Source organism: Dendrobates tinctorius, unplaced genomic scaffold (assembly GCF_039654945.1).
Source record: "Dendrobates tinctorius isolate UK_male_01 unplaced genomic scaffold, ASM3965494v1 ptg000001l, whole genome shotgun sequence".
Classification (NCBI taxonomy): domain Eukaryota; kingdom Metazoa; phylum Chordata; class Amphibia; order Anura; family Dendrobatidae; genus Dendrobates; species Dendrobates tinctorius.
In genome coordinates, this window is record NW_027361669.1 from 20,171,917 (window position 1) to 20,184,570 (window position 12,654).

At 42.8% G+C, this 12,654-nt stretch overlaps 1 protein-coding gene across 1 annotated transcript in view; it reads left to right on the forward strand.

The window, feature by feature from the left end:
• LOC141085120 (organic cation/carnitine transporter 2-like) overlaps positions 1–12,140 on the forward strand; it is a 46,278-nt gene extending 34,138 nt beyond the window's left edge. Inside the window, exons 9-10 of the mRNA XM_073570277.1 lie at positions 73–208; positions 5,570–12,140. Of these exons, the coding sequence (XP_073426378.1) occupies positions 73–208; positions 5,570–5,660 (227 nt within the window). The 3' untranslated portion in view covers positions 5,661–12,140. The remainder of the gene's footprint in view (positions 1–72; positions 209–5,569) is intronic.
• The last annotated feature ends 514 nt before the right edge of the window (positions 12,141–12,654 follow it).

Sequence of the window (12,654 nt, forward strand, 5' to 3'; positions counted from 1 at the left end):
TTCTACCTCTGTGATTGAAGGTAATTTCTGGAACTTGCCACATGTCCATCTTTACATTTGTTTCTTCTCCAGGTGCCTATGACAAGCATTTGCCTTTTGTCCTGATGGGCAGCCTCACAGTTCTGGTGGGTATTTTTACCTTGTTCCTGCCAGAAACCCATGGCATGCCTTTGCCTGACACAATTGAAGAGATGCTTAGAGTAAAAGGGTAGGTGGTGATTTATTTTTCAATTTTCTTGTTTTAGATACACAATAGGAGCACAGCTACATCTGGGGAAAGTTTTACACTACTTTATTATTTAGTAATTTTTAATCCAGTAAATTCAATTTATACATACAGCCCCCAACTGGCGCAGAAGGTGAAGAAACACACTGAAATGGCATGAATAATTTATTCATAAGGTGGAGAAAAATCCTTGCCAATGTTAACCTCTTACTGAGGCAGCCAATTTCCATTTTTGCGCTTTTGTATTTTTCCTCTCCTTCCTCCAAGAACCGAAACTCTTTTTTTTTCCCTGTTCACATAGATGTATGAGGGCTTGTTATTGCAGGAGAAATTGGACTTTTGAATTACCGTACACATTTCATTTTACAAGAGAAAAAAGGGGTATCGTTTCTCCTTGAGGAGAGTGACATGTCAAGCATGCCGAGATGAGACTTTCATGCTGCAATTTTCCTCTGGGAAATATGCAGACTGTCTCTTCAGAGAGGAAGAGGACTAGAAATCTAGTGCCACCTGTAGGAAGTAGCAATCCTAGAAGGCAATGTCGACCCCTTAATGAGCCTTGTCACATGACTTAGGATAAAAGCCAAATCGAAATCTCAATTTGCAGACACTGTGTTTCGGGGTACTGCCCCTCATCAGTGCATTCAACACTGTGGATCAGCAGCTCCTCCTCCTCACTATTCTCCGTTCCATTGGCGTCAAGGACACCGTTCTCTCCTGGTTCTCCTATCTCTCTGACCGCTCCTTTACTGTATCTTTTGCCGGTTCCTCCTCCTCTCACCTTCCCCTTACTGTTGGGGTTCCTCAAGGATCGGTTCTAGGCCCCCTCCTTCTCTCTTTGTACACTGCCCCTATTGGTCAAACAATCAGTAGATTTGGTTTCCAGTACCATCTCTATGCTGATGACGCCCAATTATACGCTTCTTCTCCTGACATCACGCCAGCCTTTCTAGAAAACACCGGCGATTGTCTAAACGCTGTGTCTAACATCATGTCCTCACTATATCTGAAACTGAACCTGTCAAAGACTGACCTCCTTGTGTTTCCTCCCTCAACTAATGTACCTATACCTGACATTGCCATGTCTGTGTGTGGTTCCACTATTACTCCCCAGCAACATGCCCGCTGTCTTGGGGTCATACTTGACTCAGAGCTTTCCTTTGCCCCCTACATTCGATCACTGGCTCGCTCTTGTCATCTGCACCTCAAAAACATTTCTAGAATTCGACCTTTTCTTACTTTTGGCTCTGCAAAATCTTACTGTTTCTCTTATTCATTCTCGTCTCGACTATTGTAACTCTCTTCTAATCGGTCTCCATCTTACCAAACTCTCCCCTCTCCAATCGGTCTTGAATGCTGCAGCCAGGATCATATTCCTCACCAATCGTTACACCGATGCCTCTACCTTGTGCCAGTTGTTACACTGGCTACCCATCCACTCCAGAATTCAGTATAAACTTATTACCCTCACCCACAAAGCCCTCCATAGCTCAGCACCACCTTACATCTTCTCCCTTGTTTCAGTATACCACCCTACCCGCGCCCTCCGTTCTGCTGATGACCTGAGGTTAGCATCCTCAATAATCAGAACCTCCCACTCCCGTCTCCAAGACTTTACACGTGCTGCGCCAATTCTTTGGAATGCACTTCCCAGGTCAATACGATTAGTCCCCAATCCCCAAAATTTTAAGCGTGCCCTGAAAACGCATTTATTCAGACTGGCCTATCGCCTCAACACATTAACTTAATCTATCCCTGTGTGGCACAGCCAAAAGTTTTACCATAACCAGGTTCCCCGCATCATGTTCCCACATGCTTTATGCATCCATTAGCCCTCTGTGTTTGTACTGTTACACACTTAACATTATGGCTGGTCCATACAATCAGGGCAACTGTTACCACCCACCTTTCGTGTCTACCTCTTTCCTCATAGATTGTAAGCTTGCGAGCAGGGCCCTCATTCCTCTTGGTATTTGTTATAATCTATGTGATTGTTATGCTGTAATGTCTATTGTGTGTACAAATCCCCTCTGAAATGTAAAGTGCTGCGGAATATGTCGGCGCTATAGAAATAAAATTTATTATTATTATTATTATTATTATTATTATTATTATTATCAGTGCAAAGTGTGAGATCTGGTTTGGCTGTGTAAGTGGTGTCTGACCGGGATCCAAGGGTATCATCACTGTCAACCCTTTAACGAGCCTTGAGAAACAATACCCCTTGGATCCTGGTCAGACGCCTCTCATACTTTGCACTGATGAGGGGCAGTACCCCAAAACACAGTGTCAGCAAATTGAGATTCTGGTTTTGGCTTTTATACTAAGTCTTGTTAAAGAGTCGACATTGACTTCTAGGATTTCTGCTTCCTATAGGTGGCAATAGAGTTCTAGTCCTCTTCCTCTCTGAAGAGACAATTTGCACAAGAGAAAGAAGTCACAAGCGCACATGGGATGATGCAATATAGGCTAGAGGGGGGAGATGACTGGGTGCTCACCTGACCAGGTTGTGCATGTCACAACCCCCTTGCATACAGTTGCTGCAGTCACTCCTGCAGATAGAAGGAAATCTTCATCTGCAAATATATTGGGGAGTAAAAGATGGAGGTTTCTGTTTGATAGCACTGCTGCTGGAAAAGTAGTCACTCCACGCTGTGGTAGTACTTAATAGTAGCTTTATTACGCTTTTCAAGTTTTACTGAACTCCTTTTCAAACAATAGACTGTGGTGCTTGCACATACCAAGGTCTAAATAATTCAGTACAAACTTGAAACCCACAATAAAGCTACTATTAAGTACTCCCGGAGTGTGGAATGACTGCTTCTCCAGCAGCAGCGCGGTCAGCCAGAAACTTCCATCGCCTTTTATTCCCCACCATTCTTTTTATCACATTTGTGTACTGGAAACAGGAAAAAAATTCCAAGTGCAGTGAAATAGTGAAAAAAACAAAACGCGGTTATGTTTTTTGGGAATTGTTTTTATGGCGTACATTGTGTGGTAAAAATTGCCTCGCAATGTGATTATTCTAATCTGTATGATTAATGTGATGCCAAATATGATCAGTTTTTTATCATTTAGTGATGAAAAAAAATGTTGGGAAGAAAATTGTGAGGGGGGGGGATCGTGTATGAAGGCTTATTTTTTGCGCGGTGAGTCAGTGTCTTATTGGTACCATTTTGGGATTGATATAATATTTTGATCCCTTCTTATCGCTTTGTTTGTTGTATTGCAGCGATCAAAAAAACCCCGTAGAGTTTGTGGTTTCAAACACTTGTACTATACCCAGCAATACCCTAGTATTGCTGTATATAGTGAAAATCACAGTCTTCATTTAAGCCCAGACACAGGCTGGGTTTCAAAAGGGAGCTTGGCTGTCATAGCAAGCCATCGGCGCCCTGCGATCACCTCACGGGCCCACCGAGAGATTGACAGGTTGACAATCGCGGGTGGCACATTCGATGGCAGGTCCTGGCACACAGCCATTACCTGCCAAGTAAGAGGCAAGCTCACTCTGTGACTCCGCTCTATACACCCACTACCAACTTGCGCTGTACATATACTGCTGTTGTCGGTAAGGGGTTAAATAATGCATGCTGTAATACACAGACAATATTTTTTGGTATCTAAAAGACACTTGGTCATCTATTGACCCAATGATAAACAGTAAACAACAGTTAGGCATCTGATCAGATCTCCGGATACAAAAAACCTGACCAGCACCACCTAACAGAATGAAGCAAGTGTGAACAGGTGCAAGCTGCTATGACTAATATATACAACAGCTAAGCTATATGCAAACAGTGACTAATACATAGAAGGTAAAGAGTACAGCAGCACTCGATCTATCAGTTGAATATGTCAAGAAGAATGGTGTCATTCACAACTAAAACTCATCCCATAAAAAATAAGCCCTCCTATAATTACCGTATGTCAATGAGAAAATAAAAAAGTTGTGGCTTGTGGAAGAGGAGGAGTAAAAAAAATGAAAGATCAATTACTTAAAATTTCTTAGTCATGAAGGGATTTGTTAACAGAAAAAAGCACAGGCTAGATATAAGGGGGTTGTCCAGTGTGTCGCAATATGTGTGACTGCAGACTCCTGACACCGCAAGCTGTCAGGATTCACCGGCCGGATTGGAGAGGACAGTCACTTGATCACAAAGATGCTTCTGGCCACATTCCAGCTAGACTTGCCTGGCTTCTCTCAATACAAGTGAATTGACAGAAGTCGAGCATGTCTAGTTGGCACGTCACCGCATGTGTGCATGACGCATAGTCGCTGTCGCGTGTTTTTCCACTCTCCTCACCAATACCGGTGAATCCTGACAGCACATGCACTTGGGAATTTTTTTTCCCGTTTTCCAGTACATCACGTGCTAAAATGAATGATGTCGTTCAAAGTACAACTTGTCCCGCAAAAAATAAGCCCTCATACAGCTAAATAAAAAAAATTATGGCTGTTGTAAGAGCGGGGTGGAATGAAAAGATGAAAATCGCCCGTTTGTGAAGGGGTTAAAATTCATGTTGACGCACAGCCCATGCACACCTCTTTTTACCTCTGATTTTAATATGGATACGTACAATTGTTTAGTTTTTTGGCAGAAAAAAATATGTGGCATAGTCCATTAGTCCATTAAATGCTGTTTTCATGGATTGTATTCAACCCTGGAGGCAAACCTTCTAGGGGAGTGCATTGTGAGCATCCGTAGGAGGGTAAATCTGTGGTCGTATGTTGTGTCCCTGAAAACGGAAACCTCCAACCGTACCAGCAATTAGGACCCAAATGTTTTCTGCTGATGTTGCTATGAAGTTTCCCTCATCACATAGTCTCCAGTAAGCTAGTGGGCTAAATGGAGGCCAGAGGGCGTCCTACAAACCATTCCATGTGTGTGCCGTAAGAAGCTCTTGGACTCCTACAGACAGTGGGATCATTCACATATTTCCCAACAGCCCCTAACAAAAGCCCACAAGCTGCAATAATGCCGATTTCTGGAATATCCAGTTTCTTGCACTAATTGCTATACTCGTCCTCTGTGTTCTATGTACATTTGGAGCCCTGTAACTTTGGGCATCCCTCTCCGGTTTCCTCCACAGTCTGCCATTCTTTCTTCTTCCTATCATTTATATCTGCCGTGAAGGGGCAGCGGACATTGGCACATCTGACAGGATTGCTCCAAACCTCCGTAATGCGCTATTTCTACCACAATTCAATAGTTTTGACCTGATCAGTCATTACGGAAAACCATTAACAGTATGCGGAAGAGAAAAATCCTAAATCTGAGGGAGCTCCCGCCATTATGTCCAGTGGTGTCACACATATTATTCCAATTTTTCTCTTTCCAGATTCAAATATAAGAAAGGAATTAGAAAAAGCGTGAAATTTCAGAAGCCGAGCAATGGGAAACTGAAGGTTCTTTCCAATACGGCATTATAGGGCTCCGAGACGCCCTCCCCTTCCCAGACTACTCCGTATGCGGACATCCATGATCTAGCAATGCTGAGTCCTGTCACCGATGTCCACGGACATGGCTTGCACAGTCCGCACCCCTGTATATCGGAGGAGCTGGATACTTGGTCTAGTCACTGAAGAGGAGGCAACTGTAGGGCCGATTGAAGATATTGAGGTCCCCCCACTGGTAATACATGTATGAGCAGTAGTTTTCTATGGTGTGTCTGTATATATATGATGTGTGCTTTATTTATTTGCTATGTATATTTGCCAAGGACACTACAGGCACCTTTCTATGTCGGTGTACATGTAGCGATACATACATTTATCTGCATTCCACTACCCCGAGGATACGCTTGTGAAAGGGTAATACTTGGGCTTCCCAATCTACGGGGAAATTGTCACAATATTAATCTTTGGTCTCCAAAAAAAACTGTTTCAAAAAAGTCCCAAAGAAGAATATGACTGAGTCTTAGGGATCATTCACACTGGCGAGTAGCATATAACTCGGACGAGTGCTACATCGGATAGCACTTATTCTAATGTTATGCTATGGAGCAGTGCTGATTAGTGGTTTTTATTTTCTCATGTCAAGTCAGTATGAGAATAAAAAAAATCACTGCATGCTGTGATTGGCAGAGTATATTGGACGGCACGCACCCATACAAGTCTATGCGTATGTGCAAAACATCGAACTGCACCCAGCTGTCATCCAAGTGCAGTCCGGTATACGCCAACTCACACAATGGAGAAGATGGACAAAAAAAACCCAAGTTCTTCATCTTCTCTGCACTGTGATCCGATTCTTACACGCGAGAGAATCGTATCACAGTAAAATGGCGCTCGGATCATGCTCGCAGCAGAGTATGAGCCCAGGATCATCTGCATGTATGATCAGACATCGGATGCTGTACACTAGTGCGAGCGTACCCGCACCCTATATGTGGTGTAAATGAGGCATCCATCTACTATGTCCTGTTCATTTTTAGACAGAACGTCTTACTATTCCGGATTTCTTCTTCCCTCGGACTGCACCTTATTTTACTAGCATCTGTGCACGAAGTTGTTATTTGGAGCTGCAGAGAATGACCTCTGTGCCACCTTGGGCAGATGGCAGCTGATAGACTAACTTCATAGGAGCGTATAATTTAGTCGGCATTCACATCACCAGCTATAGGGAAGGTTTCCCACGCTATATACAGTTCATTACCACTTACAGTAATGCTGTGCCAGTGGCAGCTCCCTATGTAATGTATGCTCCAGGGTCTGGGGCTCTTCTACACTGGCAGATTGGACATTGTGAATTACCCCATTATTTCCCTGTGTAGCAGGAGGTAATTCCTTGCAGGGAGTGCTGGACAGTAGCTTTCATAAAGGGATTGTCTCTACTAATTAGAAGGTTTCTGACCACAAAGCTTCCCTCATTGGAATCCTCTGCCGTCACCCGTAATCTGAGGGGAAACCTAGTGTTCAGTGTCACTGCAGCGTCACCACAGGGGACATGAAGAATTACACAGTACATTCACGTCCGTACAGGAGCAGACAGGTCATCCAGAGCGAGAGACACTCTGAAACTATTCTCCACTCTGACCAAATAGATGAATACCCTCCATTAAAGATATTCCCATCTCCAAGATCTTATCCCAATATCTAGTAGGTTTATTATTATTAATAGCAAATACCTTCAGTTAGAAATGTAGTAAAGTTATTCTGATTCTCTATGTCGTTTACCCAAAGTGCAGGGCATTGCTTAGGTATCCATGGTTGCAACCACTGACAGATAACTGTCACTATATGAGTGGTTGTAACCATAGATACCTAAGCTACTGCAATGCCCTGCACATGGGATAAGCGACATAGCGAATCAGAAGAACTATACTACATTTCTAATTGGAGGCATTTGCTAATTTTTATTGCATATTGGTTAGGATCTTGGAAATGGGAATACCTGTTTAACTCCTGGTATTGTATGATTTATTTTAGATGGAATTTCTTTACTGAACAATTGTACCATCCATTTAAGGCAGGGGTCTCAAACACGCGGCCCCTCAGGCAGGCATCTGCGGCCTGCGGTGCACCACATGTCTCACTCCCTGAGGCAGGGGGAAGGCACGCATTCAGGAGCGGCGATGGCATTGGCTGTTCTGTGTGCACACACTGCATAGGACCTGTGATGAGGTCACAGAGGGGGAGAAGTCAGGGGTCACATGATCAGGGGCCTCAGTGTGTGCAGGACGGACCGTGCTGGTTGTCATGGTACTGGAGGAAGGTAAGTCTATGCGTGGGGTCAGGAGGGGTTTACAGGGTGGATGGAGCCAGGTATATTCTCCTCTGAAATACTCCAGCGTTTTAAAGAACATCTTCTGTAAAGAGCTGGCTGGGCTATAGGGAGAGATGAGATTAGTTTGGTGCTGTCCCTGGCTGAATATTCCCAGGGCCACTCAGGTGATTGACAGGTCTCTCCTTGTGTAAACACGAGCAAGATACCTGTCAATCAGCTGGCACCAATGCAGTCTCATCTCTCCCTATAGTACCAGGCCAGCTCTACAAAGTGTCTTTCCTCTGAAACGCCCGAGTATTTCAGATAATGATACATGCTCCTATAGTTGGACAGTATGATTTGCCTGATGGGTTCCCTTGGATGTCCATTGTCCAGTGGAGCTGTCCCTTCCGGCTGCTGCACGGCCGATGCTTGTCTGCTGTCAGCTACCGTCTTGTTTTTCCTGTGAACAAGCTTGTAATAAAGTATAAGCAATGTCTCTGATTACGGAGCCGCAGTAAATGACTACTATTATACCAAATGGCAGCGTTGCATGCATGTGCTCTAGTCACTTCCCTGGCCATATTACCCGAACCATGGCCGCTGCTACAGGAATACCTTTAGTCTTTACCTATGTGCAGAGGACTCGGGTTCTCTTATCAGAGGCCAAAAAGTCACCTGGGCTTTTCTTGTGATGTTTTCACCTTTACATCCAATCTTATGTATGGCTAAGGGTATGTGCACACGGTGCGGATTCTGCTGCGTTGTACAGTACCTTTATTTCCTATGGAAATTATAAAAAGCTGTGCACATGCTGCGGACCTGAGGTGTATTAATATTTATAGTCGGCCTCTTCTTAATCTGAAATGGCTGATAACAGGACATAAGTGATAACATTCAACTGCACATTTTTAACTTTTAAATGAGGATACAGTAGCTTCTAAGGGCAAATTTACATCATCCAACTTGTGGTGTTAAGCAGCCATTGATGAGCTATTTGTTTGCTGATTAGCGGTCTAAGTAGCCTGTTGCACAGAACAATCGGTATTGGATAGTTCTGTGCTCATAGAATGCCACTATTCTTGGTAGCACAGATCTTGTTGTAAAGAATGATGACTTTTAAGCCTGAATACAAATCAGTTCACCAGACCACCGAGCACTTTGCTGTTCATCAGGTGATTGGCAGCCTGTTTCCACTGTCCGATTATCAGGAAACGTGTGATCTAGGGAGGCTCTCTCGCTATGATCGTGCAGTGTAACTCCAGCTTAAGGCTAGGTTCCCATGGAGAGGTTTTAGTCATGTTGCAGATTTTCTGCAGCATTTCTGCTGTACACATTAAGTTACTTAGTGTTTTTCCCATTGTATTCTTTAGTGGTTTTTACATGCGTTTTTATCAATTTTTTACTCTGTGTTTCTTGTCTCCTTATTTTATTTTTTTGCTATGTCATGTTTTAAATAAAGCTCCATTTTTTTCAATATTTTCTTGGTATTTGGCTTTGAAAAAGCTATTGATACAGTTGTGTACCGATTACATTAGTTTTTTTAATGCAATTCCACAGCAAAAATGCACAGGCATTTTTTTACTTACTGTACTTATTTTTTGCATTTAATACAAGTCTGTGGGCAAAATCTGCTCCTAAAACTCAGTGTACCCGTAAGAGAAATTTTGCATATTGCGGATTTTGAAACACACACCACAGGTGAGTTAAACGCTGAGCTTAAAAAAACAAAAAAAAAACAAAGCACAATGGGGCATGAGAGTTTATATAAATCCCATTCACTTTGCTGGATCTGTAGAATGCCGCGTTTTCAATGCACTGAAAATACACGGTGTCAGAAATTCAACATGGGCGCTCAACTTAACGGTGTATTTCATTGGCCCAGTTATCAGGAGTTTCAATGATTCAGCCAGTCTAAACAGGCTGCCAATTACCAGACTAGTGAGCAATACACTTGTTCGTAGGGTGAAAGGACTTTGAAACAAGCTTAAAAATCATTGTTCTTGGCAGCACATTGTCCTATTAAACAGGACATTTGCTGGCGAGAACAATTACACTCTTCGCGCACCGCACAATCATTCAATGCGCATGAAAAGTGTGGTCAGCCTGTCTAAACGAGCTTTTAAACAACCGCCGATCAGTTTACATGTAGTCGATTAACGCCTGCAGCTTGGTTAATGTGACCCCTCCTAAGCTTGTCCCTTTCGTTTCATGCTGCTTTCAGTTATGCTACAAATAGACTGTCGTCTGTATGGTTCAGAAATCTGAATGGACACATGAAGGCTTTGTTCTGATGGCTGTAGCACGGCCACATATTCTAGGTAAATCTCTACAATGAAGCACGGTTGGGCCAGGATTGCAGTCTATAACCAGGCTAAATGGTTACATACTAGAATAGACTTCTTCAATATGAATCTTTTTCATCAGTCTTGCATCTGCTCTGTATGGTCTTCTTCAGGCATAGAAAAAAATGATGTACTGGAGATCGCAAATATACCTTGTTCCTAGCTAGAGCACTTTATATTCTGCCCCCTCCAGGTTATCTATTTACATTGTCTATTGAAACTGAGCTGCTCATCAGAGGAGGGGGCGTGGTCGCATGTGCCCTGTAGTCCAGACAGTGATAATGTCCTGATTGTAAAACCTTCATTGTAGGTAAACAACAGCGCACACAGCCTAATAAGTGACACATTGTTGAAATCTGTGTTTCAGCCTCTATCTCCTGGTGTCATAAGATCACATAGCAAAAACCTGCTGACAGATTTCCTTTTATCTCTTCTTTTTGCATCTTTTGCACAGTATGAAGTTATGATTATAAAGTATTTTGATGATGCAGATGTTGCATTTGCCACTTATTTTGTTTTTCAGTTACTGAGACATAGGAAAATATCAGTCTCTGCTGACAAGCGCTGTATGCTAAATAGTCAGCAGTATCAGCTGCTAGATTGGTTTCCACTTAATTAGCTTCTTAGCAAAGGACGGCTGACTGTCACATTAGTGTGATGTACTTTTAAGGCTCTGTTCACATTTCTGTTGGGAGCTTCTGTCTATTCATGTGATAGGAACGCTAACTGGATGCACCAGTATTCTCCCTGTCAAAACTATGGAAACCTTAACGTCCATTGGGCGCGGTGGTATTGGATGTCCGAATCCAGCAGAGTTTCCGTTCTACATCAAGGCTACAATGCTGGTGTCAACATAAATGAAGATCTTGGTGTGTGTGTGTTTTGTTTTGTTTTTGTATATGGATACGTCAACTAAATGTAAAATCATGACGTGTTGTAGGTGAAAAAACACTATCAAATGGACTGAAAATTTAAATAATTTAAAAGACTAATTTCAGGTTCATGAAAATTTCCCCCTCTCTGTTCTCCTGGCTCCATAGCTACAGACTACCTGCTTCATTGTGTAGTCTGTTGATAAGGAAACCCTGGGTAGCAACTGGTGGAATATTAAACTGTGCAGCAAATTTAAGCAAGACTGATCTTGCGCTCTACAGAAAAGAATAACATGGCTTTAGTCCAGTGCTTGTTTGATCTGGAGCTGCCATGTTTATCCAAATCGTGAATAATGAACATGCCGTTCTGGTCATTGTTGAGCGTTAGCCCGGTAAAACCTTTCCAGATTTTGTGTATTTTTGGCAGTGAGAATTTCTCCTTGTTTGCCTTATACTGAATATGAAATGTTGGAAGCTGACGGCGAACACCTAACCGCCTGATCTGAGTCGTGTTGTGAAGAGAAAGCTTTAACTATTAGGCCGGGGTCACACTTGTGAGTGCAATGCGAGAAACCTGCACGAGTCTCTTGCCTCAATACCTGGCACTGCCGGCGGTTCGGACCGGAGCGTTCAGCTGCATAGAAAGTCATGCAACCGCACACTCCGCTCCCAAGTGCCGGGTATTGAGGCGAGAGACTTGCACGAGTTTCTCGCATTATGCTCACAAGTGCGACCCCGGCCTTACTCGGTATCGGCCATATTTATTCTAAATGTTCTTCAGATTTTCTTGAAATGTGTATGAGCACAACAATGCAAAATGTCTGTAAAATAGGTGTTCTTATTTCTACATTTAACTTGTATTGTGATTTAGAAATTGTTATGTAACCATTTTGTATTAATAAAATTATTTCAAAGCCTATCATATTTTTAGATGCAAATAGAATGATTATATAAATGAAGTGAAAATAAAGTAATATAAAAACCGCTACTGTGTGTCTGATCTTATTGCCAGTTTGGCTATATTCCTACATGTACTCACTACAGCTTTCAACAATAAGCGTATGGCCTGTATAAATAGGATCAGTGGGTAAGTGCCCATGGTGGCATCAGAAATGCTATAGCTAGGATAGCACAGTGCGCCTCCTCCTGGTTCTACATTGCGTGTTGGCATATCCACAAAGCTGGTGCACTCATCCATTGGTAAGACAAGCAACACGTCAAACAACAAGAAGGGGAGGTGGGACATTGCAGACAGTATGGAGAAATAGTACGGTTTCTGTGTTTAAACAATGCGCAGCTCAACAACCTCTTCTCAGGAACCTGCCCTAAGTTTTAAGGTAATTTTCAGATAAAATGGAGAAAAGAAGAATTAAAAAAAAAGTTGAAATCGTAGAGGATGAAGAAATGTGCAGGAAGACCTGCATTGTGAAACCCCGCTCTGGTCAGACCACGCAGGAAATTACAGTAAAAAGATGCTGGAAGGACCCACCAGCTCGCTATGC